The sequence below is a fragment of the Ceratotherium simum genome, chromosome 1, assembly GCF_057802395.1.
Source record: "Ceratotherium simum simum isolate JZ-2026a chromosome 1, ASM5780239v1, whole genome shotgun sequence".
Lineage (NCBI taxonomy): Eukaryota > Metazoa > Chordata > Mammalia > Perissodactyla > Rhinocerotidae > Ceratotherium > Ceratotherium simum.
The window spans coordinates 105,557,715-105,581,398 of NC_141900.1; the positions used below are offsets into that span (position 1 = coordinate 105,557,715).

At 41.3% G+C, this 23,684-nt stretch overlaps 1 protein-coding gene across 1 annotated transcript in view; it reads right to left on the minus strand.

Annotated features, from left to right (window-relative positions):
• XRCC2 (X-ray repair cross complementing 2) overlaps nucleotides 1-17,871 on the minus strand; it is a 31,926-nt gene extending 14,055 nt beyond the window's left edge. The window contains exons 1-2 of the mRNA XM_004430590.3: nucleotides 17,755-17,871; nucleotides 562-643 (exon numbers count right to left, since the gene is read on the minus strand). Of these exons, the coding sequence (XP_004430647.1) occupies nucleotides 562-643; nucleotides 17,755-17,793 (121 nt within the window). The 5' untranslated portion in view covers nucleotides 17,794-17,871. The remainder of the gene's footprint in view (nucleotides 1-561; nucleotides 644-17,754) is intronic.
• Between the last annotated feature and the right edge of the window lie 5,813 nt (nucleotides 17,872-23,684).

The following is a 23,684-nucleotide window of genomic DNA, read 5'->3' on the forward strand; positions in this document are numbered from 1 at the left end:
CTAAGGACTTTCCTGTGATTCTCAAACTTCTGTAGAAAAAAAAGAAATTATAACAACAAGACTCCCACAAATATTGTGTGTTGGGATAAGAGAGGTCAACGTGTATTCTGAAGATTTACCACAGATAAGCCAAACTTCATCTCATCTGACATAGATAAGGAAGGCTTAAAAGTGTTTTGTCAGGATCTGTTGCTCAGTTTTTAATTTTACAGTTTAACCTACATAGCCTCTTGCTAGGGGTATGTGTATGTATATAAACAAACATGTGGGTTTTTTGTGTGTGTATGTGAGGAAGATTAGCCCTGAGCTAACATCTGTTGCCAGTCCTCTTCTTTTTGCTGAGGAAGATTGGCCCTGGGCTGTGCCCATCTTCCTCCACTCTATATGTGGGACGCCACCACAGCATGGCTTGGTAAGAGTATAGGTCTGCGCCCAGGATCCGAAACTGTGAACCCTGGGCTGCTGAAGCGGAGCGCGTGAATTTAACCACTATGCCACTGGGCCAGCCCCAAAAAATAACTTAATTTATGACACTATATTTTGGTTTGAGATTGTTTTTACCAAGCACAGGTGAATCTTCATCAGCAAACAGATATGGTTCTATGTCTTTCAAGGAACTTCTACCTTCAAGTCTGGCAAGGAGCTTGTAAAACAAAAAAAAAAAGAGAAGGAAAAATCATTACCTAAAAACATAAAATCCTAGAAATCTACATTTATACAATTTTCCAAAAGTATATAAAAAAAGACTTTTCATAATTTTGAGGATTTGGAGGAAATTATGAAATAGGAAATACAATTTAGAAGGAAAATTGTGTTCATTTATTCAGAAAATATTTATTTAATTTTTTGTTTTTGTACCAAATACTGATGGTATAAAATGAGTCCCTGCCCTCAAAAGAACTGATAGTGTAGTTGGAGATACAGGACCAAACTGCTATTGCAAAGTATTTACCTTCCTTATGTGTTATAAGTATCTTTTTCACTATACTTATCACACTTGTTATACAGGTATCAGCTTTTAATCTGTCTGCCCATTATATTGTCCTTATCTAGTAGAGGGGAGGGGACAAAAAAGAAAGGTGGAGAAAAACTTCCTTGAGGAACTCCCACCTGAATTTGTTGGGGGGTAAATGGGGCAGCCATACCAGGTAGATGGGACAACACAGCCAAGGCACAGAGGTTATAAATAGCACTATGTGTAGGTAAACTATACGCAGATTTGAATTGCCAGAGCTTGTAGCATGAAACAGGCAGGAGATAATAAAGTTCTAAAAGCACAGGTCAGATCACAGAAGGTCTTAGCTGCCATGTTTAGGAGCTTGCTCCTTGGCTTGTAGACAAGAGCAAGGGGTTTTAAGCTACACAGTGAGAAGCAGTCAGGAATGGTTAAGAGTAGATAGTTGGGACTCCAGAACCAGACCTGCCAGGTCACTTCTCTGGGCCTGAGGTTTCTCATCAGTAAGGTGAAGATAACTAACAGTATCTGCTTCACAAGGCTGCTGAGGATTCGATATGTTAAGAGTGCTTAGCAGAGAGTAAGTACTAGGTTAAGTATGAGCTATTACTACCGGCATTTCAAACAGCTCATCCTGGTGGCTAGTAGGGAATGGATTGAGAGCATAACCAGAAATGGAGCGAAGGCTGGATCGCACACTAACCTGGAGGAGGAGTGCCCGCACCAAGACCTCAGTTAGGATGACAGCAAGCAGAAGTTGGTGAGTGATTTAAATGTCAATGAGGGAAATGTAATCAGAGCTGACTCTCAAGTTTCTAAGGAATCAGCACAGATTTGACGACCCTTCTACACAACAAAAGAAAAAACAAGCATATCAGAAATGGGAAGAAAAGCAGTCACCCCTTGTGTTTTTTTTATCGAAGCAAAAGTTTTGAAAAGATTTCCTGAAGTGATGAAAAGGTTCTATATATTAATTTAGCAAATATTTATTGAATTTCTATTATCTACAAAGCACTACGACAGGTAAAACAGAGACTACAAAGATGAGGAAGACAATTAACCTGCCCTCAAAGAACCTGCAGTCTAGGTCCTCCAGGAGATGAGATTTTACTACAAAACAAGGTACAGACTGCTGATGACACAAGAAAGAGGAGAGAGCAGAGATTCTGAAGGCGTACCCGACGTCAAAACTATTTTCATATATATTAAGACACTGCTCATCTTTTTCACGAAGTTGACACTTGCACTGAGGGTGCAACAGCGGGTAAAACTGCTGGCACCCAGCACACTCGGGACATTGGCATCAAGCTGTATTATTACACATGGTATTCCTCACCACTGGCAGAAAAACATACCCAAACAAGAAAAACTACTTTTACATAAGAATGTCTCTGATGAGGCAGTAAAGAGTATTAGTTCTATTAAATTATGACTCTTGAGTGCTTTTTAAAATATTCTTTGTGATGATATGAAAAGCATACTAGTAGGAAAGAATTCACTCTTGACCAAAGAGAAGTGCTGCCTTTGCCCTGTCTCCTGGGAGATAATCTCTAAACCTCTTGGAACATCCTGCCTGATAAAAGTATCATTGTTTACCTGAGGGTCCTAAGCCACACCAGAGAGTCAAACAATGTGACTTATGGTGGGGGCTTTGGGTAAGCTGACATCTGGTATCAGAGGCACTGGAGACTGAGGTCAGCTGTTTGGGCAGGGACCATGTCTACATGAGAGCTCCAAAGACACCAAAGTTCAAGTGAGCTTCCCTGGTGGGCATACGTCACACACTGTTGCTGGGAGGGAGAAGTTAGCACTGTCCACAGTCGCACTGGGAGAGGACAGCCGGAGGCTCTGCATCTGGAATTCTCCTGGACTTCGCCCCATTACATCTCTTCCCTTGGATGATTTTAATCTGCATCCTTTCATCATAGTAAACCATAAGCATGAATATAACAGCTTTCAGCGAGTTCTGTGAGTCCTAGCGAATTATTACACCTGAAGGTGGTCTTGGGGAACTCTCCAGTTGGTGACAGAGTGAAGGCAGTCTTGGGGACTTCCCCCTAACTTCACATACAGATAAAGCACTTCTGTGCCAAACTGAAGTACAAAGGGTTTTCTCTAGGAAAAGCACTTGTGTGATCATCTGAGTTGGATGCTGTTTTCATGGAATATCCTTTTATTTGAAAGAACTACTGATAGACAAACTATGACTATACAGACTTTGGTATTTGGCAAACATTTTATTGAAAACGAAGAAAGTGAGCCTGTCACTTCAAGGAAAATAACTGACAGTATTTGTTGCCAATGATAATATGTGAATTTTGGAAAACTTTTTTCCACCACTGTGAGCTTGATAGCTTCCCAATACTTAAGGTCCTTTTTGGCGAAGTCACTGGGGATTTTAATGAATGTGATTTTGGGGGGATAATTATATAAGGAAACACGTCAATACTTGTAAGATCTGCATAACTCAGTGGACCAATATTTCCAAATGACCAATGCATGATGTTAAATCATTCCTGGGTAAAAGATTCACTCTAAGTGTAAGACAGATCAATGGGTTTTAATGTCTGAAAAGTGCGTTGATATAATTCTATATTCTTCTGCACAGCAAAGGAAACCATCAACAAAACGAAAAGACAACCTAACAATTGGGAGAAGATATTTGCAAACCATACATCTGATAAGGGCTTAATCTCCAAAATATATAAAGAACTCATGCATCTCAACAACAAAAAAACTACCAACCCAATTAAAAAACGGGCAAAGAACCTGAACAGACATTTCTCCAAAGAAGATATACAGATGGCCAACAGACACATGAAAAGATGTTCAAAATCATTAACTATCAGGGAAATGCAAATAAAAACTACAATGAGATATCACCTCACGCCCGTCAGAATGGCTATAATTAACAAGACAGGAAACAACATGTGTTGGAGAGGATGTGGAGAGAAGGGAACTCTCATACACTGCTGGTGGGAGGGCAAACTGGTGCAGCCACTATGGAAAACAGTATGGAGATTCCTCAAAAAATCAAGGATAGAACTACCATATGATCCAGCCATCCCACTGCTGGGTATTTATCCAAAGAACTTGAAAACACCAATTTGTAAAGGTACATGCACCCATGTGTTCATTGCAGCGTTATTCACAATAGCCAAGACTTGGAAGCAACCTAAGTGCCCATCAAGGGACGAATGGATAAGGAAGCTGTGGTATATATACACAATGGAATACTACTCAGCCATAAGAAACGATGAAATCCAGCCATTTGTGACATCATGGATGGACATTGAGGATATAATGCAAAGTAAAATAAGTCAGAGAGAGGAGGTCAAATACCGCATGATTTCCTTCATTAAGTAGTAGATAATAACAACAATAAACAAACACATAGGGACAGAGATTGGATTGGTGGTTACCAGAGGGGAAGGGGGGAGGGAGGAGGATGAAAGGGATAATTTGGTACATGTGTGTGGTGATGGGTTGTAATTAGTATTTTGGTGGTGAACATGATGTAATCTATGCAGAAATAGAAGTACATGGGCCGGCCCCGTGGCTTAACGGTTAAGTGCGCGCGCTCCGCTGCTGGCGGCCTGGGTTCGGATCCCGGGCGCGCACCAACGCACCGCTTCTCCGGCCATGCTGAGGCCGCGTCCCACATACAGCAACTAGAAGGATGTGCAACTATGACGTACAACAATCTACTGGGGCTTTGGGGGGAAAAAATAAATAAATAAAATCTTTAAAAAAAAAAAAAAAAAAGAAATAGAAGTACAATGATGTACACCTGAAATTTTTACAATGTTATAAACCAATGTTACTGCAATAAACAAAAAATTAAAAAAAAAAAAAAAGAACAAATGTGCAGTGTAAAAGTTAAAATACTCCACAAGATGAGGTCATTACTTGCTAATTTTAATGTATTAGTCATCTGTACATGCCTTAACATTTCTATCAAACAGCTTTTACGGAAAATAAATTTATTGGATGTAAAAAAAAAAATAATAATAATAATAATTCTATATTCTACGTTGCAATTAACTTTTAAGAAAAACTACTGCTGGCCGGCCCTGTGGCTTGGTGGTTAAGTGCGCGCGCTGCGATGCTGGCGGCCCGGGTTCGGATCCCGGGTGCGCATCGAGGCACCACTTCTCTGTCCATCCTGAGGCCGAGTCCCACATACAGCAATTAGAAGGGTGTGCAGCTGTGACATACAACTATCTACTGGGGCTTTGGGGGCAAAAAATAAATAAATAAAAAAAAAAAAAAAAGAAAAACTACTGCTTGTCAAGTTTTGGTATAGTATCAAAGAAGACTATCCACAATCATCTGAAAAGATCTTAAAATAATCCTTCCTTTTCCAACTATGTATCTCTAAGAGGCCAGATATTCTTCATATACTTTAACCAGAACAATATACAGTAAGAGACTGGATACAGAAGAAGAGATGAGAACCCAGTTAACTTCTATTCAGCCAGACATGAAAGAGATTTGCAAATATGTAAACAATGTCACTCCTCACTGCATTTTTTGTTTAGGAAAATATAGCTATTTTTCAAAAGAATATTTGTGATAATATTCAATAGGTTTATTACTGTCACTTGTACATGAATGTAAATATTTTAAATTTTAAATTTCTCAGTTTCACTGACAGATATATCCCACATAAACAAAAGCACTTTGGGATGTTAATTGGACTTATTGTGGTAATCATTTTACAATATATACAAATATTGAATCATTATGCTGCATACCTGAAACTAACATCAATTATACCTCAATTGAAAAAAAAAGCTCTTTGGAATCCTCAATAATTTTAAATGTGTAATGCAGTCCTAAGACCAAAAAGAATGAGAACTACTGAGTTAGAAGATTGAAAGTCCACCTTAAAGGAGAAGACAGAGACACTTTCGTAAACAAGATGGAACATGTAAAATGACTATAAAATGTTTTAAAAAGCTTGTATACAAATGACTGACATCCTCACCAGAATGCTTAACTCGGGAAGTTACTCCAGTTGTTTACTCTTACTGTCATTGCTCAAAACATTTTAGAACCCTCCCCCTGAGACCTCCTTGTAAGAAGATAGTATTCAAGAAGTGTTATGAGGGCCGGCCCCATGGCTTAGCGGTAAAGTGTGCGCGCTCCACTGCTGACGGCCCGGGTTCGGATCCCGGGCGCACACCAATGCACCGCTTCTCCGGCCATGCTGAGGCCGCGTCCCACATACATCAACTAGAAGGCTGTGCAGCTATGACATACAACTATCTACTAGGGCTTTGGGGGGAAAATAAATTAAAAAAAAAAAAAAAAAGTGTTATGATTTTATTGACATGACTCTTGGACAAAGATGGTATTACTCCTCTTACCAAACTGGCTGACTTGGCCGATATGCATCTGACTTTCCACTCTTTTTAAAAAATCAAATTCAGGGCCGGCACCACTGCTTAGCGGTTAAGTGCGCGCGCTCCGCTGCTGGCGGCCCGGGTTTGGATCCCGGGCGCGCACCGATGCATCGCTTCTCCAGCCATGCTGAGGCTGCGTCCCACATACAGCAACTAGAAGGATGTGCAGCTATGACATACAACTATCTACTTGGGCTTTGGGGGAAAAAAAAAATCAAATTCATTTTCAAAGGATGAAAACTTTCCACCATTGAGAATATTCAAAATAACGTTTTGTAAGGCCAAAAGCAGAGTGTACTGAATACAGGAGTGAAAGTACCGTCCAGAACTTGGAAATAGATCAACCCTTAGATTTAACCTTACAAATAATGGATAATATCAACATCTTATAGAAGTCACTTTATGGGACAAGATATCTTCCACACCTAAGCAGAAAATACCCTAAAAATCTGACAAACCTGACAGACTGTTATAGAAATTAAAATAAATGATGTTTCCAGATTTGAGGAATCAGTTGAAAGAAGCAAGGAATAGTCAATCTGGAGTTTCAGAAGGGCAAAGAAGAGTCTGTTAAGTGTCCAGGGTAAAGGGAACCCAAATAAGTTCTGCCTGATGCGACAGTTCAATCCTTTTAGGGCAGACTAACACATCAGGCAATCAGAGCATGGTGATGGTAACCATTAAGATAATTCAACTATTTCTCTTGATTCTCTGAGCAACCTTTCTGAGGCCAAATTTCCTAACTGGGAAAGAAGACACAGAGGACAACACAATTTTAGTCTATGTGACAGCTTCACTAATATTATAAATTAATAGATTTGGCATTTGGTTTGTAAATTGGTACATGCTAGGTTTTATTATCATAAAAACAGTTATCTAATAATAGCTACTATTTGTGCTTAATGTGGTATCAGCACTACATAATTTATAAATTTCTTTTAATTGTCACATTAAGTCTGATTATTACCATTCTATTTTTTTAAGATGAAAAGACTACTAGAGTATCACAAAAGACTACTTCAGTATCACTGAATCTGATAAGATTTGAGTACAAGGACAAATGTACCTACTATTGGTCTGTCTAGGTCCTGTTTAGGCAATTCTCTGGCCTCTTCTAACCATCTTTTAGTAGTCCCTCTAACACCAACAAGCAGCCCCAAATGTTTCCAATAGCAGCGTCATTACTGGAGCAAGTATACAGTCTAAAAAAGGATAATACTCACACACATGTTTGCTGGTAAACATTCCAGGCAAGTTAAGTGTGTTCCAGGAACTGAGTGAGGTGCTAAGGACATATAGATGTAGCAGACAAAGTTCCTGTCCTCAAAGAATTTAATGGGGGAGAGTCAAAAGGTTTAAAAAGTGCAGTGAAGCATTGTAAGTGCTATAACAGAAACACATGGGGTGCTGAGAAGGCATAAAATGGAGATGGTCAATTCTGATCTGTTAGAGAGGCACATTTAATTTTGAATTAGAGATTTAGCACGTAGTTCTTTCAGGTACATACAGAATGTCCACTGATAGATGCTTTTCTTCTTCCTACCTGGAATGTCCTTTCTCTATTCTCTCAATTAAATTCCCTAAGGCCTAGACTATATATTTTTTTAATTTTATTTATTTTTTTTTCCCCAAAAGCCCCAGTAGATAGTTGTATGTCATAGCTGCACATCCTTCTACTTGCTGTACGTGGGACACGGCCTCAGCATGGCCGGAGAAGCGGTGCGTCACTGCGCACCCAGGATCCAAACCCAGGCCGCCAGCAGTGGAGCGCGTGCACTTAACCGCTAAGCCACGGGGCTGGCCCCAGGCCTAGACTATTGAACGAACAAAAATTCTACATATTCTTCAAGACCACTTCCTTTCATTAAGCTATTACTATCCTTAAGAACACATTACCAGCCTGTCTCCCTCATCTAGATGTTCACGCTTAAAAGGAAAGGGATCTATCTTGGCCCGCCACCAATTCCAAAATGTTCACATTTGGCAGAAACTTAGTAGCTGTCTGTTAAAGTGAAGACAAACAGCATAGGTAGGTAGAATTGGGGGAAGGAAGGAGAGTATAAAGAACCTCAAACTATTTAGATTTTCATGTTTGGACAATGTATACAAACTTCTACTAAACAAAAGTCCATGAGTATTCTTATGGCTATCATCAAAGTTCTTTTTCCCGTGTGTGCGTGTGAGGAAGATCAGCCCTGAGCTAACATCCAATACCAATCCTCCTCTTTCTTTTTTGTTTCTTTTGTTTGTTTTGCTGACAAAGATTGGCCCTGAGCTAACATCCATGCCCATCTTCCTCCACTTTATATGGGATGCCGCCACAGCATGGCTTGACAAGGGGAGCGTTGGTGCACACGCGCCTGGGATCTGAACCTGTGAACCTGGGGCCTCCGAAGCGGAGCGCACACACTTAACCGCCTGCGCCACCAGGCTGGCCCCTATCATCAAAGTGCTTAATACTCACTAACAAAAGTCCATTTTAGAGGCAGTCATATACTTCAATGCCTGTTAAGTAGAATACATATCATACAGATGTTTTTAAACATCATTTAGATATGGAAAAGTTTACACTAGAGCAGGAAGGAGTGCTTAAAAATCAAAGTAACCAGAAATGAATGACGTTAAAGCAAACGTGTATCTACGACTCATTTGGATAAAAGCTGATTTCCTCAACCTTCTATGATCAAATCTGTTTACAGATGGACCCAGCAGCAAGGTTTCAAACCTCTAAGTATAAAAGGCTCCCTAAAGAAGCAAACATTCTAAACTAAATATTCCCACCCCTGCCCTGTAACAGGCCTGGATTTCCACCTACAAATTGAATACAATTCTTAGTAGTTTTACTGCTGATATACATAGAAAATTCATTTCAGGCAAAAAATGTGCGTGTAACTATAACAGAGGGAAAGTAAGAGAGGTGCTGGAATGAGCAGGAAGGCAAGGAAAAGCAGCAGCTCTGTTAACTTGCACGCGATTAACGCAAAATTTGGCCCTTATCGTGGTAGTCCCTTAAGTTGGAGGACTAATTCTTTTTGGCATGTGAAATTAGGCTTCTCTGCCACTTTGAAAATTCAATAGCCCTCCAGGGCAGAGTACGAGGCCTGGCTCTTCAATAAAGCTTTTGTCTAAATTATATGGAAAAGACAACTGTTACTCAAATATTATATCGTTAAATTCCATTGTTTCTAGGTAAATTCCCTGAAGAGCTGCTGATTTTATAATTAATATTTTTCAAAGCAATCATCCTATAAGAGGAAAAGGAAAAACAGATAAATATATAAAAAGTCAAGCAAAAATTACTATACATACCTGACTATTTAAGCAGCATTAATTTCTAGCAGAATTTGTAAGGACTAAATTTTAAATTTATGACATCCAACAAATTAGTAATTCCATTAAATGCATACTTAAGATTTCATTAGGAAGTTATATCAGGCTGTGCTTCAAAATTTCATTTAGACAGAAAAATCGACTATACGCAAGATCCCAGAAAGAGACAGTAAAGCACGGAATCAAAAGTGCAGGAGCAGGGCCGGCCCCATGGCTTAGCGGTTGAGTGCTCGCCCTCCGCTGCTGGCGGCCCGGGTTTGGATCCCGGGCGAGCACCGACGCACTGCTTCTCCGGCCATGCTGAGGCCGCGTCCCACGTGCAGCAGCTGGAAGGATGTGCAACTATGACATACAACTATCTACTGGGGCTTTGGGGGAAAAATAAATAAATAAAATCTTTAAAAAAAAAAGTGCAGGAGCTTAATGTTGGCGGAACGCACATCCTCCCCTTGTGTGTGAGGAACTCCGCTGGAGAAACACTTCCGGTGTCTTCTGCCATCCTCTCATTCTCTCTTCTCCAGGGAAGGAGAGATTTTTCTAATGGGTTCTTTTACGAGCAGGAACTAGACACGCACCGATTAGCCCCTTCCTCTCTCCTGACAGCCTTCCTGCAGGAAGTGCACGTTCTGCCGTGTTCCTAGACTTCAGTCTAGTAGAAGGAGCACTTGGAAATGAGCCTTTGGCAACATCAAGTTCACTGATAACCTTGACAAGAGCACTTTTAGTGGAACGGTGGAGACAGAAGCCAGATTACAGTGGGCTAAAGAGTGAATGGGAGACAAGGAAGGACAGGCAGAGTGTACAAACAACTCTGCTCTGCTAAGGAGTAAGGGAACGGGGCTGGTTTGCAGTTTGACGTCTAGGGAGGTTTTTTGTTTGTTTTGTTTTTATTGTTTTATGTTAGGATACTGAGGGAAATGATTGGTAGAAAAGAAGATTGAAGATGTACAAAACAGAGAAAAATGACCATAGGAGTGTGAATATCTGCAGGAGTGACGTCCTTGAGGAAGAAGAATGGGATGGATGGAATCTACATCACAATAAGTTGCCCTTTCCTAGAAGCAAAAATATTTATTTTATTTTACAGGAGGGAATTCAGAGAAAATCAGTATATATATTATTATCAATATAGACGATGCAAAAGCAGGTGTTGCTATATTACTATCCAATTAAAGTAGACTTCAGAGCAAAGAAAATTACTAGAGACAAAGAGGGACATTACATAATGATAAGGGGATCAATCCACCAGGAAGACATCTGATTCTAAATGTGTACACATCAAACAGAGCCTCAAAATACATGAAGCAAAACTCATTCAGCTGAAAGGAGAAACAGACAAATCCACAATCATGGCTGGGACTTCAACACCCACCTCTCAGCAATTGATATACTAGACAGAAAATCATCAAGGATATAGAAGATGTGAACAACACAACCAATAGGATCTAATTCACACATATAGAACATTCCACCCAACAATAGCAGAATATATATATTTTTTACTGTGCCCGTGGAACATTCATCACGACAGATCACATCCTGGGCCATAAAACAAACCTCAACACATTTAAAAGAACTGAAATCATAGAGTGTGTTCCCTGACAATAATGGAAACAAACCAGAAATCATACCAGAAAGACAACAGGAAAAAATAGGGGAGATCCTGTCAAATTTCTTGTTTTCTCAACAATATATAAGATAGAAAGAGGGGAGAATAAAAAGAGAAGGAAGGCGTGAAATTCATCCACTGAACAAACAATTATTGAGTGCCCACTGTGCGCTAAATATGGTTCTAGACACTGGGACTAAAGCAGTAAACCCAAAAGACAACCAAGTCTGCTCTCCTGACCCTTAAATGGCAGGGGTGGGAGGTGGGGAGGAAGACAACATAAACACAATATAAAATGCCAGTGGCGAGAAGTGTTAAGAAAAAGAATAAACAGGGCCGGCCCTGTGGCTTGGTGGTTAAGTGCGCGCGCTGCAATGCTGGTGGCCCGGGTTCGGATCCCGGGTGCGCATCGAGGCACCACTTCTCCGTCCATCCTGAGGCCGAGTCCCACATACAGCAACTAGAAGGATGTGCAGCTATGACATGCAACTATCTGCTGGGGCTTTGGGGGGAAAAAATAAAATAAATAAAATCTTAAAAAAAAAAAAAAAAAAAGAAAAAGAATAAACAGACTAAAGGATAAATTAACAGTAGAAAGGACCGCCTTATACTGGATGATCAGGAAAAGCTGCTCTTCTAGGTTGACGTGTGAGCAGAAACCTGAAGCAAGTGAGGAAGTGAGCCCTGTGAATTTCTGAGGGCGCAGCAATCTCGGCAGAGTGAACAGGAGGTACAGAGGCTGGGAGGCTGAAGAGGACTAAGTGAGGGACAGCGGTAGGGGAGATCAGAGAGACAGGAGATCAGAGATTACGGGTGGGGCTGAAGGGCAAATCATGTAGAATTGCAAATCACGCATCACTGTAGGAAATAAGGATTCTGGATTTTATTATAAATGATACAAGAGCCTCTGGAAAGCTTTGAGCAGTAGAGTCTCCTTATGCTGTAAATGGATCACCCTGGATACTATGTGGAAAATACACTAGGGTAAGTAAGTGTGGAAGGGTGGAAGCAGAGGTCAGTTAGGAGGTGACTGCAATAAAGGAGGCGATGGTGACAAGGAAGAGGAATGACTGCAGTCAAGACAATGGACGTGGTCAAAGTCATGATATATACTGAAGGCACAGCAGACACAATTTGCTAATGCACTGAATGTGGGTTGATAGAGAAAAAGAGGATTGAAGAATGATTCCAAGGTTTCTGCCTTGGAACAAGTAAAACGAAGTCACCATTTAACAAGATAGGGAAGACCTGGGAGGAAGCAGGTTGGTGGGGGGTGTGTGTGTGTGGTGGTAAATCAAGACTTCAGTTTGGGTATATTAAAGTTTTCCCCAATATTTTAATTTTGAAAAATTTCAAACCTACAGAGAAACTTTAAGAATAGTGACAACTCACCAACTGGGAGAAAATATTTGCAAATCATATATCCAACAAGGGGTTAATTTCCAAAATATAAAAAGAACTCATACAACTCAACAACAAAAAAGTGAACAACCCAATCAAAAAATGGGCAGAGGATCTGAACGGAAATATTTTCAAAGATATACAGATGGCCAACAGGCACATGAAAAGATGTTCAACATCACTAGTTACTAGGGAAATGCAAATCAAAACTACAATGAGATATCACCTTACTCCTGTTAGAATGGCCATAATTAACAAGGCAAGGGGCCGGCCTGTGGCTTAGCGGGTAAGTGTGCGCACTGTGCTACTGGCCGCCCAGGTTCAGATCCCGGGCACACACCAACGCACCGCTTCTCCAGCCACGTTGAGGCGGCGTCCCACATACAGCAACTAGAAGGATGTGCAACTATGATATACAACTATCTACTGGGGCTTTGGGGAGAAAAAGGGGAAAAAAATGGAGGAGGATTGGCAATAGATGTTAGCTCAGGGCTGGCCTTCCTCAGCAAAAAGAGGATTGGCATGGATGTTAGCTCAGGGCTGATCTACACGAGAAAAAAAAACAAGGCAAGAATTAACAAATGTTGGAGAGGATGTGGAGAAAAGGGAATTCTCATACAGTGCTGGTGGGAATGCAAACTGGTGCAGCCACTATGGAGAAGAGTATGGAGATTCCTCAAAAAATTAAATGGCGATTCCTCAAAAAATACCATATGACCCAGCTATCCCACTACTGGGTATTTATCCAAAGAACATGAAATCAACAATTCAAAAATATTTATGTACCCCTATGTTCATTACAGCATTATTCACAATAGCCAAGATGTGGAAGCAACCCAAGTGCCCATCAACAGATGAATGGATAAAGAGGATGTGGCATATACATACAATGGAATACTACTCAGCCATAAAAAAGACAAAATTGTCCCATTTACAACATGGATGGACCCTGGGGGTATTATGCTAAGTAAAGTAAGTTAGAATGAGAAAGACAAATACTGCATGATTTCACTCATATGTGGAAGATAAACAGATAAGGAGAACAGATTAGTGGTTACCAGAGGAGAAGGCAGTAGAGGGAGGGCAAAAGGGGGAAAAGGGCACATATGTACCATGACAGATAAAAACTAGACTATTGGTGGAGAACACGATGCAGTCTATATGGAAACTGAAATTTAATAATGTACACCTGAAATTTACACAAGGTTATAAGCCAACAGGACCTCAATAAAATAATAAAAAAAATCTTTTTAAAAAGCAATATACTGGAGGAAACAATCCAAATGTTCACCAACTGATGAATGGATAAATAAAATGCGATAAATTAAGAAAAAAAAAGAATAAGTGAACACCAGTATACCTTTACCTAATTCATCTATTGCTAACATTTTGCCAAATTTTTTTTTTAAAGATTTATTTATTCCCCCCCCCAAAGCCCTAGTAGACAGTTGTATGTCATAGCTGCACATCCTTCTAGTTGCTGTATGTGGGACGTGGCCTCAGTATGGCTGGAGAAGCTGTATGTGGGACGTGGCCTCAGCATGGCCAGAGAAGCGGTGCGTCGGTGTGCGCCTGGGATTCGAACCCGGGCCGCCAGCAGCGGAGCGTGTGCACTCAACCGCTAAGCCACGGGGCTGGCCCCGTGGATCCGGAATTCACTCAAAGATGAACGTGTTAAGTTTGGAATGCCTACTAAACATCCATGTGGATATGTCAAGAAGATAATGGTGGGGCCGGCCAGGTGGCGCAAGTGACTAAGTGCACGCACTCCACTGTAGGGGCCTGGGGTTCACCGGTTCAGATCCCGGGCGCACACAGATGCACCGCTTGTTAAGCCATGCTGTGCCGGCGTCCCATATAAAGCAGAGGAAGATGGGCACGGATGTTAGCCCAGCGCCCATCTTCCTCAGCAAAAAAGAGGAGGATTGGCATTGGATGTTAGCTCAGGGCTGGTCTTCCTCACAAAAAAAAAAAAAAGGAAGATAATGGAACAAACGTGTATGGAATTCAGGAGTAAGGCTGGATTTGATGACAGATGTTTTGTAGTGAAAAAGGGAACAAATTACTAGGGAGATCTTGTTGGCCTGGGAGTCCATTTGAGGTTGATGGTTATAAATTTAAAATGAAATCAGTCAGCCTAGTTGTGATTTTCTCTAGTAATATTCAGCTGAGTGGGTAGAGACACAGCAAAAGCAGACAGCTGGCTTAACCATGGTAAGGAAAGTAGGTCAGAGGTGTAAAGAGGCAGGGAAGTTGATGGTATTTATAATGCAGTAATGCTAATAATGGAGCTCTGCTTCTATTCTGGCTAAGAGGAGAAGCAAAGATGGAAGGGGATAAGCGTTATTCTAAAAGTCTATGATTACATAAAACCAAAATATTATCATTTAATAAATATTAAATATTTGTCCTATTTAATATTTGCCTCTGGCAAAAAGGCCACTCTGTACCTTTTGTTTCTAAGAAAAGAAAACCAGTCATTATCATCTATAAATATTTATCACGTGTTTACTATGCAGAGACTACCTGTGCTTAGTGAAAGGAGTCTCTAAGAAGCCCCCTCCTAGAGGCAGGGCTGAAAGGGAACTGAGAAACCATAGTCTACCACCCTCATTTTACACAGGCAGAAGCCCAGTGATAACTTATCCAAAGTCACAAAGTTTGTTCTTGGCAGAACCAAGGTCTCTGAACTTCTCGTCCAGTATTCTCCATCTCAGCATCCAAAATTACGACATTAGAAAATTTCTGGAAGAACGTATAAAAAAATTCTCCTTGGGAAATGATAATCGAGGGGGATAAGTTTCCTACTTTTCACTTCGGTACTACTGGAATTTCCGTCATGAACATGTACTACTTTAATAATAAATATAATAGGACTAGTTAATTAAAAAAAGCAAACAGTATGTTGTATATGGCAACCCAAACTGGACACTTCCAATTTTTTATCCATCAGTTGTTGTAAAACTCAAGGCATATCAGCATTTTTGAGAAAATGTAAAATATACTATTTAACAACTATGCGCAAATGAAGCCATTTGGTGGATGACACCAAAATACTGCCAAAATCACTGTGAATTTTTTCTAATACTCAGAGGGATACAAAAGTAAAAATGCCATTGCTACTGTGTAAAACCAAGGTAAAAAACAGATTATTCTGTGGTAAAGTGTATTCAAATGCTTGTCTTCTTTAAATCGAGAGCTTATGATATAAGTTTTCCACTTGCTCTCTGGCCTACCACAAACTGCATCCCTAGAACCTGTTAAAAAGGAAATATTCTTTGCAACTTTGTTTTCTTGGAAGACCCTGTATAAAATGTCTTTTCCTTACTATTCACAAGACGTGGGAAAGGTTAGCTATTTTATATGGTGGTAATTCTAGAGAATTAAAATGTTAAAGTAGCTTATTTCAGTTTCTTGGGATAGCTCGTCACTTCAGGTATCTTCCTCAACACAATGCCTCCAAGTAGAATCCATCAAGTAAACTAATGTGCAAAGAAAGAAAACAGCATCCAAACAAATTAAGCAATGGCCATACAGTGCCCAGCACTTAAGGGAAAAGAGGCTGGCTTAGCTGGTTTTGTTAACAAAAAGGAAAAGAATAAAGAAGCACCAGTTGCCCAGCTCCCTATTCTCACCTCCACCCCACTACTCTGAAGTAATCTGAGCGAGGCAGTCCGGTTTAGGATCTCCCGACAGACATGGCAGGCAGAGGATGATGCTAAATTCTTTGTTCCATTTGACTGTGCTGGGATCCCATTTTTTGGAGGCTAGGCTTGTTCTGACTGCAAAAGTCATCCACGTTTACGCTGGGTTTCAAATGATCATTTAAATAAGTAATGTTGTAACTGGAGTTCTTGTACCAAGCTGTGGCTCTACACTTAAGGAGCAGGGGTTGGCAAACTATGGCCAGCAGGCCAAATCCAAAAGTTTAAAAAATAAAAGTTTTACTGAAACACAGCCACGCTCATTTGTGTACATTTCTATGGCTGCCTTCACACTAGAGTGCAGTTGAGTACGAGTTGCAACAGAGACGGAATGGCCTGCAGAGCCTCAATATTGACTATCTGCATCTTTACAGAAAAAGTTGGCTGACTCCTGGAGCATTGCTTCTCTCCTCACCTGCATAAACGATCCTTCATAATCCACCTCTGCCTATTTCTCAGGGCTTACTTCTCAACACTGTTCTCCCTCACTAGCTTTGTTCCAACTATACAGAACTTCTTGGAGTTCCCCTAAATAAGCCACGCTGCCCCTAAACGCAGACCGCATGTATTTGCTACGGCTCTCTGCCTTGAGTGTCATCCCCTCCGGGCCAAACCACCTGCAAATGGCCCTTAAAACTTAAGCTGGTCATCATCTCCTCCCAGCTAGTCTTCCACGATTCCTGCCCCTGTATTGGATAGCATGCTTTATTACACACCCTACTGTAATCCCTTACTCCTTCTGTAAGGGCAGAAGTTGTTTCTTTTGTTTCTTACTTCTATTCCTTAACCAGTGGTTGACACACAGTAAGTGCTTGATACTTGTTGGTTCAATTCCCGAATAAATTCTTGCAGGACATCAAACGGTCTGCGTGGCTCTGGAGGTACTTAGGCTGGAAATGTGAACTGGGATAGAGAGGGCTTGGTGCCGTCAGCAGAGACGTGTGGACTAGAGGGACAAGGTGAGGCAACCTACTCAAATACCACCTGTCCTGGACAAGCGTCTGTCAACGCTCCCCGGCGAGCCCTCCCTCTTCCTAGCTTCTCTGGCACAGGTCCCCCTCTCTACCGCAGTCAACTGTGACAGGCTGGACCACGATCCCAGCGCGCAGAGAGCTCGCGTTCCGCCCCCGCCTGTGCTCGCAGCAAGTCCTCGCGGCTACGGGAACGACCTTCTCCGCCTCCTCGGAGGACCCCGGGTCCCGGGCGCGGCTCCCGGCGCACGGGTGGGGGTGAGGGGCTCCCGGGGCCGGCGTCCAGGCGCGGCGCGTCTTCCCCAGCCCGGGGCGCCCCGGCCTCCCGGCCTCCCGGCTCCCTCACCTCCCTCGGTCCCACCCCCGCGGCTCTCACCTCCGTCCCAGACTCAGCCCTGTGGAAGGCACTACACATGTTCCCGGCGGCTCGGCGCACCAGGAACTCAACTTTCCCGCCATCAGCGCCATTAACCGCGGGGGGGGCGGCCCCGCAGCCAGTCAGACGCGCTGACCCGCTGACCCGGGCGCGAGCATGCGCACTGCACCCACCCTCGGCCGGGGCGGTGGCGGGCATGCGCAGTAGGGCGTGCGGGGCGCCGTCAGGTGACGTGGGATCCCGTCTCCTGGGCGACCGGGAGAGAGCTGGGCATTTTGTTTTCTTCTCTCTCAGAAACTTTAATTTGTTTTTCTTGGGTAAAACTAGCAACATGTACATGTGTATTTTTTTTTTAACTGTTAACAAAACATTTACTGAGCAAGCGGGCCTTTTTGTCCATACTTGGGTTAAAAGCTCCTAGCTGGCTGTGCGTGTGATTCGTGGTTAATTCTGAAAAAAAAAGGAAAAACTACACTAAATTTAAAAGAATTTTTAAAATATGCAGAGCCTGCAGACTTATCAAGTTCTTTTTGGAGGTAGAAGAATTCTATTACCGTTGGTTATCAAGTGTCCATCCATTAAGATAAATAGATACATATTAGATAGATCTATAGATAATAGCAAGATGGATAGTGTGTTTCTACTATATGCCAGACCTTGTGCCAAGTTCTGGGAACACAACAAAGAATAGGAGACATGCCTGAGTGGAGTTTACGACCTACCAAGTCATTTACTGGAATGTGTTTTTAAAAAACTGGCTTTCCAGGATTGAATAGACTTAGTCTAAGGGAATAAGAGGCCATCAAAAAATGGGCTGTCATGGGGCCAGTTTGTGGCTTAGCGGTTAAGGGCCCGCACTCCACTACTGGCGGCCCAGGTTCGGATCCAGGCACAAACCGACCTGCCGCTTGTCCAGCCATGCTGAGGCGGCGTCCCACATACAGCAACTAGAGGGGTGTGCAACTATGACATACAACTATCTACTGGGGCTTTGGGGAGAAAAAGGGGAAAAAAAAAAGGAGGAGGATTGGCAATAGATGTTAGCTCAGGGCCGGTCTTCCTCAGCAAAAAGAGGAGGATTGGCATGGATGTTAGCTCAGGGCTGATCTTCCTCACACACACACACACACACAAAATGTGCTGTCACATCCACGAGAATTTTTATACAAACCTCATGGTAACCACTAACCAAATAATCAGGACACACATGATAAAGAAAAACTAAGAGAACTCCCATACAGAACTACGAAACTGAATTGGCAGTCTGAAACACATGGAACGAGAAACAAAAGAAATGCAAAAGTACTGGAAAATGAGCAATAAAATAGCAACAATAAGCCCTCATGTATCAGTAATTACCCTAAATGTAAATGGACTGAACTCTCCCATCAAAAGACAGAGTAGTGGGATGGATTAAAAAATAAGACCCAATAATATGCTGCCTCCAGAAAACACATCTCAGCTCTAAAGACAAACACAGGATCTGAGTGAAAGGATGGAAGACAATACTCCAAGCTAATGGCAAACAAAAGAAAGCAGGTGTTGCCATACTTATATCAGACAAAGGTGACTTCAAGGTAAAACGAGTAATGAGAGACAAACAGGGGCAATATATAATGATAGAAGGGACACTCCACCAAGAAAACATATCACTTTTAAATATATATGCACCCAACACAGGAGCACCAAGGTACATAAAGCAACTATTAACAAACCTAAAAGGAGATATTAACAACAACACAATAATAGTAGGGGATCTTAACACCCTACTTTCAGCAATGGATAGGTCATCCAGACAGAAAATCAGTAAGGAAATAATGGACTTGAACAAAAAACTTGATGAGATGGACTTAATAGATACATATAGAGCACTCCATAAAAACACAGCAGATTACACATTCTTCTCAAGCACATGTGGAACATTCTCAAGAATAGACCATATGTTGGGAAAAAAGACATGCTTAGATAAATTTAAGAAGATTGAAATCATAATAAACATCTTTTCTGTCCATAACACCATAAAGCTAGAAAACAACTATAAGAGAAAAACCAACTATAAGAGAAAAACCAGGATAGTGACAAAGTTGTGGAGACTCAACAACATGCTACTAAACAACCAATGGATCATCAATGAAATTGAAGGAGAAATCAAATCATATCTGGAGACAAATGGAAATACACCATACCAACTCATATGGGATGCAGGAAAAGCAGTCATAAGAGGGAAACTCATAGCAATACAGGCCCACCTTAACAAACAAGAAAAAGCCCAAATAAGCAACCTCAAACTATGCCTAACACAATTAGAAAAAGAAGAACAAACAAAGCCTAAAGTCAGCAGAAGGAAGGAAATAATAAAAATCAGAGCAGAAATAAATGAAATTGAAATAAAAAAAAGTAGAAAGGATCAATGAAACAAAGAGCTGGTTCTTTGAGAAGATAAACAAAATTGACAAACCCTTAGCCTGACTCACCAAGGAAAAAAGAGAGAAGGCTCAAATAAATAAAACTAGAAATAAAAAAGGAGAAATTACACTGGATACCACAGAAATACAAAAGATTATAAGAGAATACTATGAAAAACTATATGCCAACAAATAGGACAATCTAGAAGAAATGGACAAATTCTTAGACTCATACAACCTCCCAAAACCAAATCAGAAGAAATAGAGAATCTGAATAGACCAATCACAAGTAAAGAGATTGAAACAGTAATCAAAAACCTCCCAAAAAATAAAAGTCTAGGACCAGATGGCTTCTCTGGAGAATTATACCAAACATGCAAAGAGGATTTAATACCTATCCTTCTCAAACTATTCCAAAAAATAGAGGAAGATGGAACACTTCCCAACACATTCTCTGAGGCCAACATCACCCTGATACTAAAGCCAGACAAAGACAATACTAAGGAAAATGGCAGACGAATATCCCTGATGAACACAGATGCACAAATCCTCAACGAAATATTGGCAAACTGAATACAGCAATACATTAAAAAGATCATACACCATGATCAAGTGGGATTTATACCAGGGACACAGGGATGGTTCAACATCTGCGAATCAATCAATATGATACATTAATGTTCCACACTAACAAAACGAGGAATAAAAACCATATGATCATCTCAATAGATGCAGAGAAGGCATTTGACAAAATCCAACATTCATTTATGATAAAAACTCTCAACAGAATGGGTACAGTAGGAAAGTACCTTAACACAATAAAGGCCATATATGACAAACCCACAGCCAACATCATACTGAATGGGGAAAAAATAAAAGCCATCCTTCTGAAAACAGGAACAAGACAAGTGTGCCCACTCTAGCCACTCATATTCAAGACAGTACGGTAGTTTCTGGCCAGAGCAATTAGGCAAGAAAAAGGAATAAAAGGAATCCAAATAGGCAACGAAGAATTGAAACTCTCACTCTTTGCAGATGACAAGATCTCATATATAGAAAACCCTAAAGAGGGGCCGGCCCTGTGGCTTAGCGGTTAAGTGCACGCACTCCGCTACTGGTGGCCCGGGGTTCGGATCTCGGGTGTGCACCGACGCGCTGCTTATCTGGCCATGCTGTGGCGGCGTCCCACATACAGCAACTAGAAGGATGTGCAACTATGACATACAACTATCTACTGGGGCTTTGGGGGAGAAAAAGGGGGGGAATAAAAGAGGAAGATTGGCAATAGATGTTAGCTCAGGGCCCGTCTTCCTCAGCAAAAAGAGGAGGATTGGCATGGATGTTAGCTCAGGGCTGATCTTCCTCCCAAAAAAAAAAAAAGAAAACACTAAAGAATCCATTGGAAAACTATTAGAAATAATCAACAACTACAGCAAAGTTGCAGGGTACAAAATCAACTTACAGAAATGAGTTGCATTTCTATATACCAACAACAAACTAAAAGAAAGAGAACTCAAGAAGACAATGCCATTTACAATTGCAACAAAAAGAATAAAATATCTAGAATAAATCTAACCAAGGAAGTGAAAGACCTATACAATGAAAACTATAAGACATTATTGGGGCCAACCTCATGGCTTAGTGGTTAAGTGCATGCGCTCCGTTACTGGCAGCCCGGGTTCAGATCCTGGGCGCGCACCAACGCACTGCTTGTCTGGCCATGCTGAGGCGGTGTCCCACGTACAGCAACTAGAAGGTTGTGCAACTATGACATACAACTATCTACTGGGGCTTTGGGGAGAAAAAAGGGAAAAAAAGGAGGAGGATTGGCAATAGATGTTAGCTCAGGGCCAGTCTTCCTCAGCAAAAAGAGGAGGATTGGTATGGATGTTAGCTCAGGGCTGATCTTCCTCACACACACACACAAAATCATAATACAAAGCAATAGTAATCAAAACAGCATGGTACTGGTACAAAAACAGACACGCAGATCAATGGAACAGAATTGAAAGCCCAGAAATAAAACCTCCCCTCACATCTATGGACAGCTAATCTTTGACAAAGGAGCTAAGAACCTACAATGGAGAAAGGAAAGTCTCTTCAATAAATGGCACTGGGAAAACTGGACAGCCACTTGCAAAAGAATGAAAGTAGACCATCTTCTTTTGCCATACACAAAAATTAACTCAAAATGGGTCACAGACCTGAAGGTGAGACCTGAAAGTATAAAACTCCTGGAAGAAAATATAGGCAACACACTATTTGACATTGGTCATAAAGGAATCTCTTTGGATGCCATGCCTACTCAGACTGGGGAAACTAAAGAAAAAATAAACAAGTGGGACTTCATCAGATTAAAGAGCTTCTACAAGACAAATGAAACCAGGATCAAAATGAATAGACAACCCACCAGTTGGGAGAAAATATTTGCAAAACATATCTGACAAGGGGTTAATCTCCATAATATAAAAAGAACTCACACAACTGAACAACAAAAAAATAAACAACCTGGTCAAAAAAGTGAACAGACACTTCTCCAAAGACGATATACAAATGGCCAATAGGCACATGAAAAGATGTTCAACATCACTAATCATCAGGGAAATGCAAATCAAAACAACACTAAGATATTACCTCACGCCCGTTAGAATGGCTATAATTACCAAGACAAAAAACAACAAATGTTAGAGAGCATGTGGAGAAATGGGAACTCTCATACACAGCTGGTGGGAATGCAAACTGGTGCAGCCTCTATGGAAAACGGTATGGAGATTCCTCAAAAAATTAAAAATAGAGATGCCCTATGATCCAGCTATCCCATTACTGGGAATCTACCCAACGAACCTGAAATCAACAATCCAGGGCCGGCCCCATGGCTTAGCGGTTAAGTGCGCGCGCTCCGCTGCTGGCGGCCCGGGTTCAGATCCCGGGCGTGCACTGACGCACCGCTTCTCTGGCCATGCTGAGGCCGCGTCCCACATACAGCAACTAGAAGGATGTGCAGCTATGACATACAACTATCTGCTGGGGCTTTGGGGGAAAAAAATAAAATAAAATAAAAAAAACAATCCAAAGAGGCTTATGCACTCCTGTGTTCATTGCAGCATTATTCACTGTAGCCAAGACATGGAAGCAACCCAAGTATCCCTCGACTGATGATTGGATCAAGAAGATGTGGTATATATATATAATGGAATACTACTCAAGCATAAAAAAAAGACAAAATTTTTCCATTTGCAACAGCATGGATGGACCTGGAGGGTATTATGTTAAGTGAAATGAGCCAGAAAGAGAAAGACAAACACTGCATGATTTCACTCATATATGGAAGATAAACCAACACAGGGACACATAGAACTGTTTGGTGGTTCCAGGGGCAAGGGAGGTGGGGGGTGGGCACAAGGGGCGAAAGGATGCATTTATATGGTGACTGACAAACAATAATGTACAACAAAAATTTCACAATAAAAAAAAGGTAAAAAAAAACCCTCACTTTCCAACAGCTCTATCTGTTGTTTAATTGGG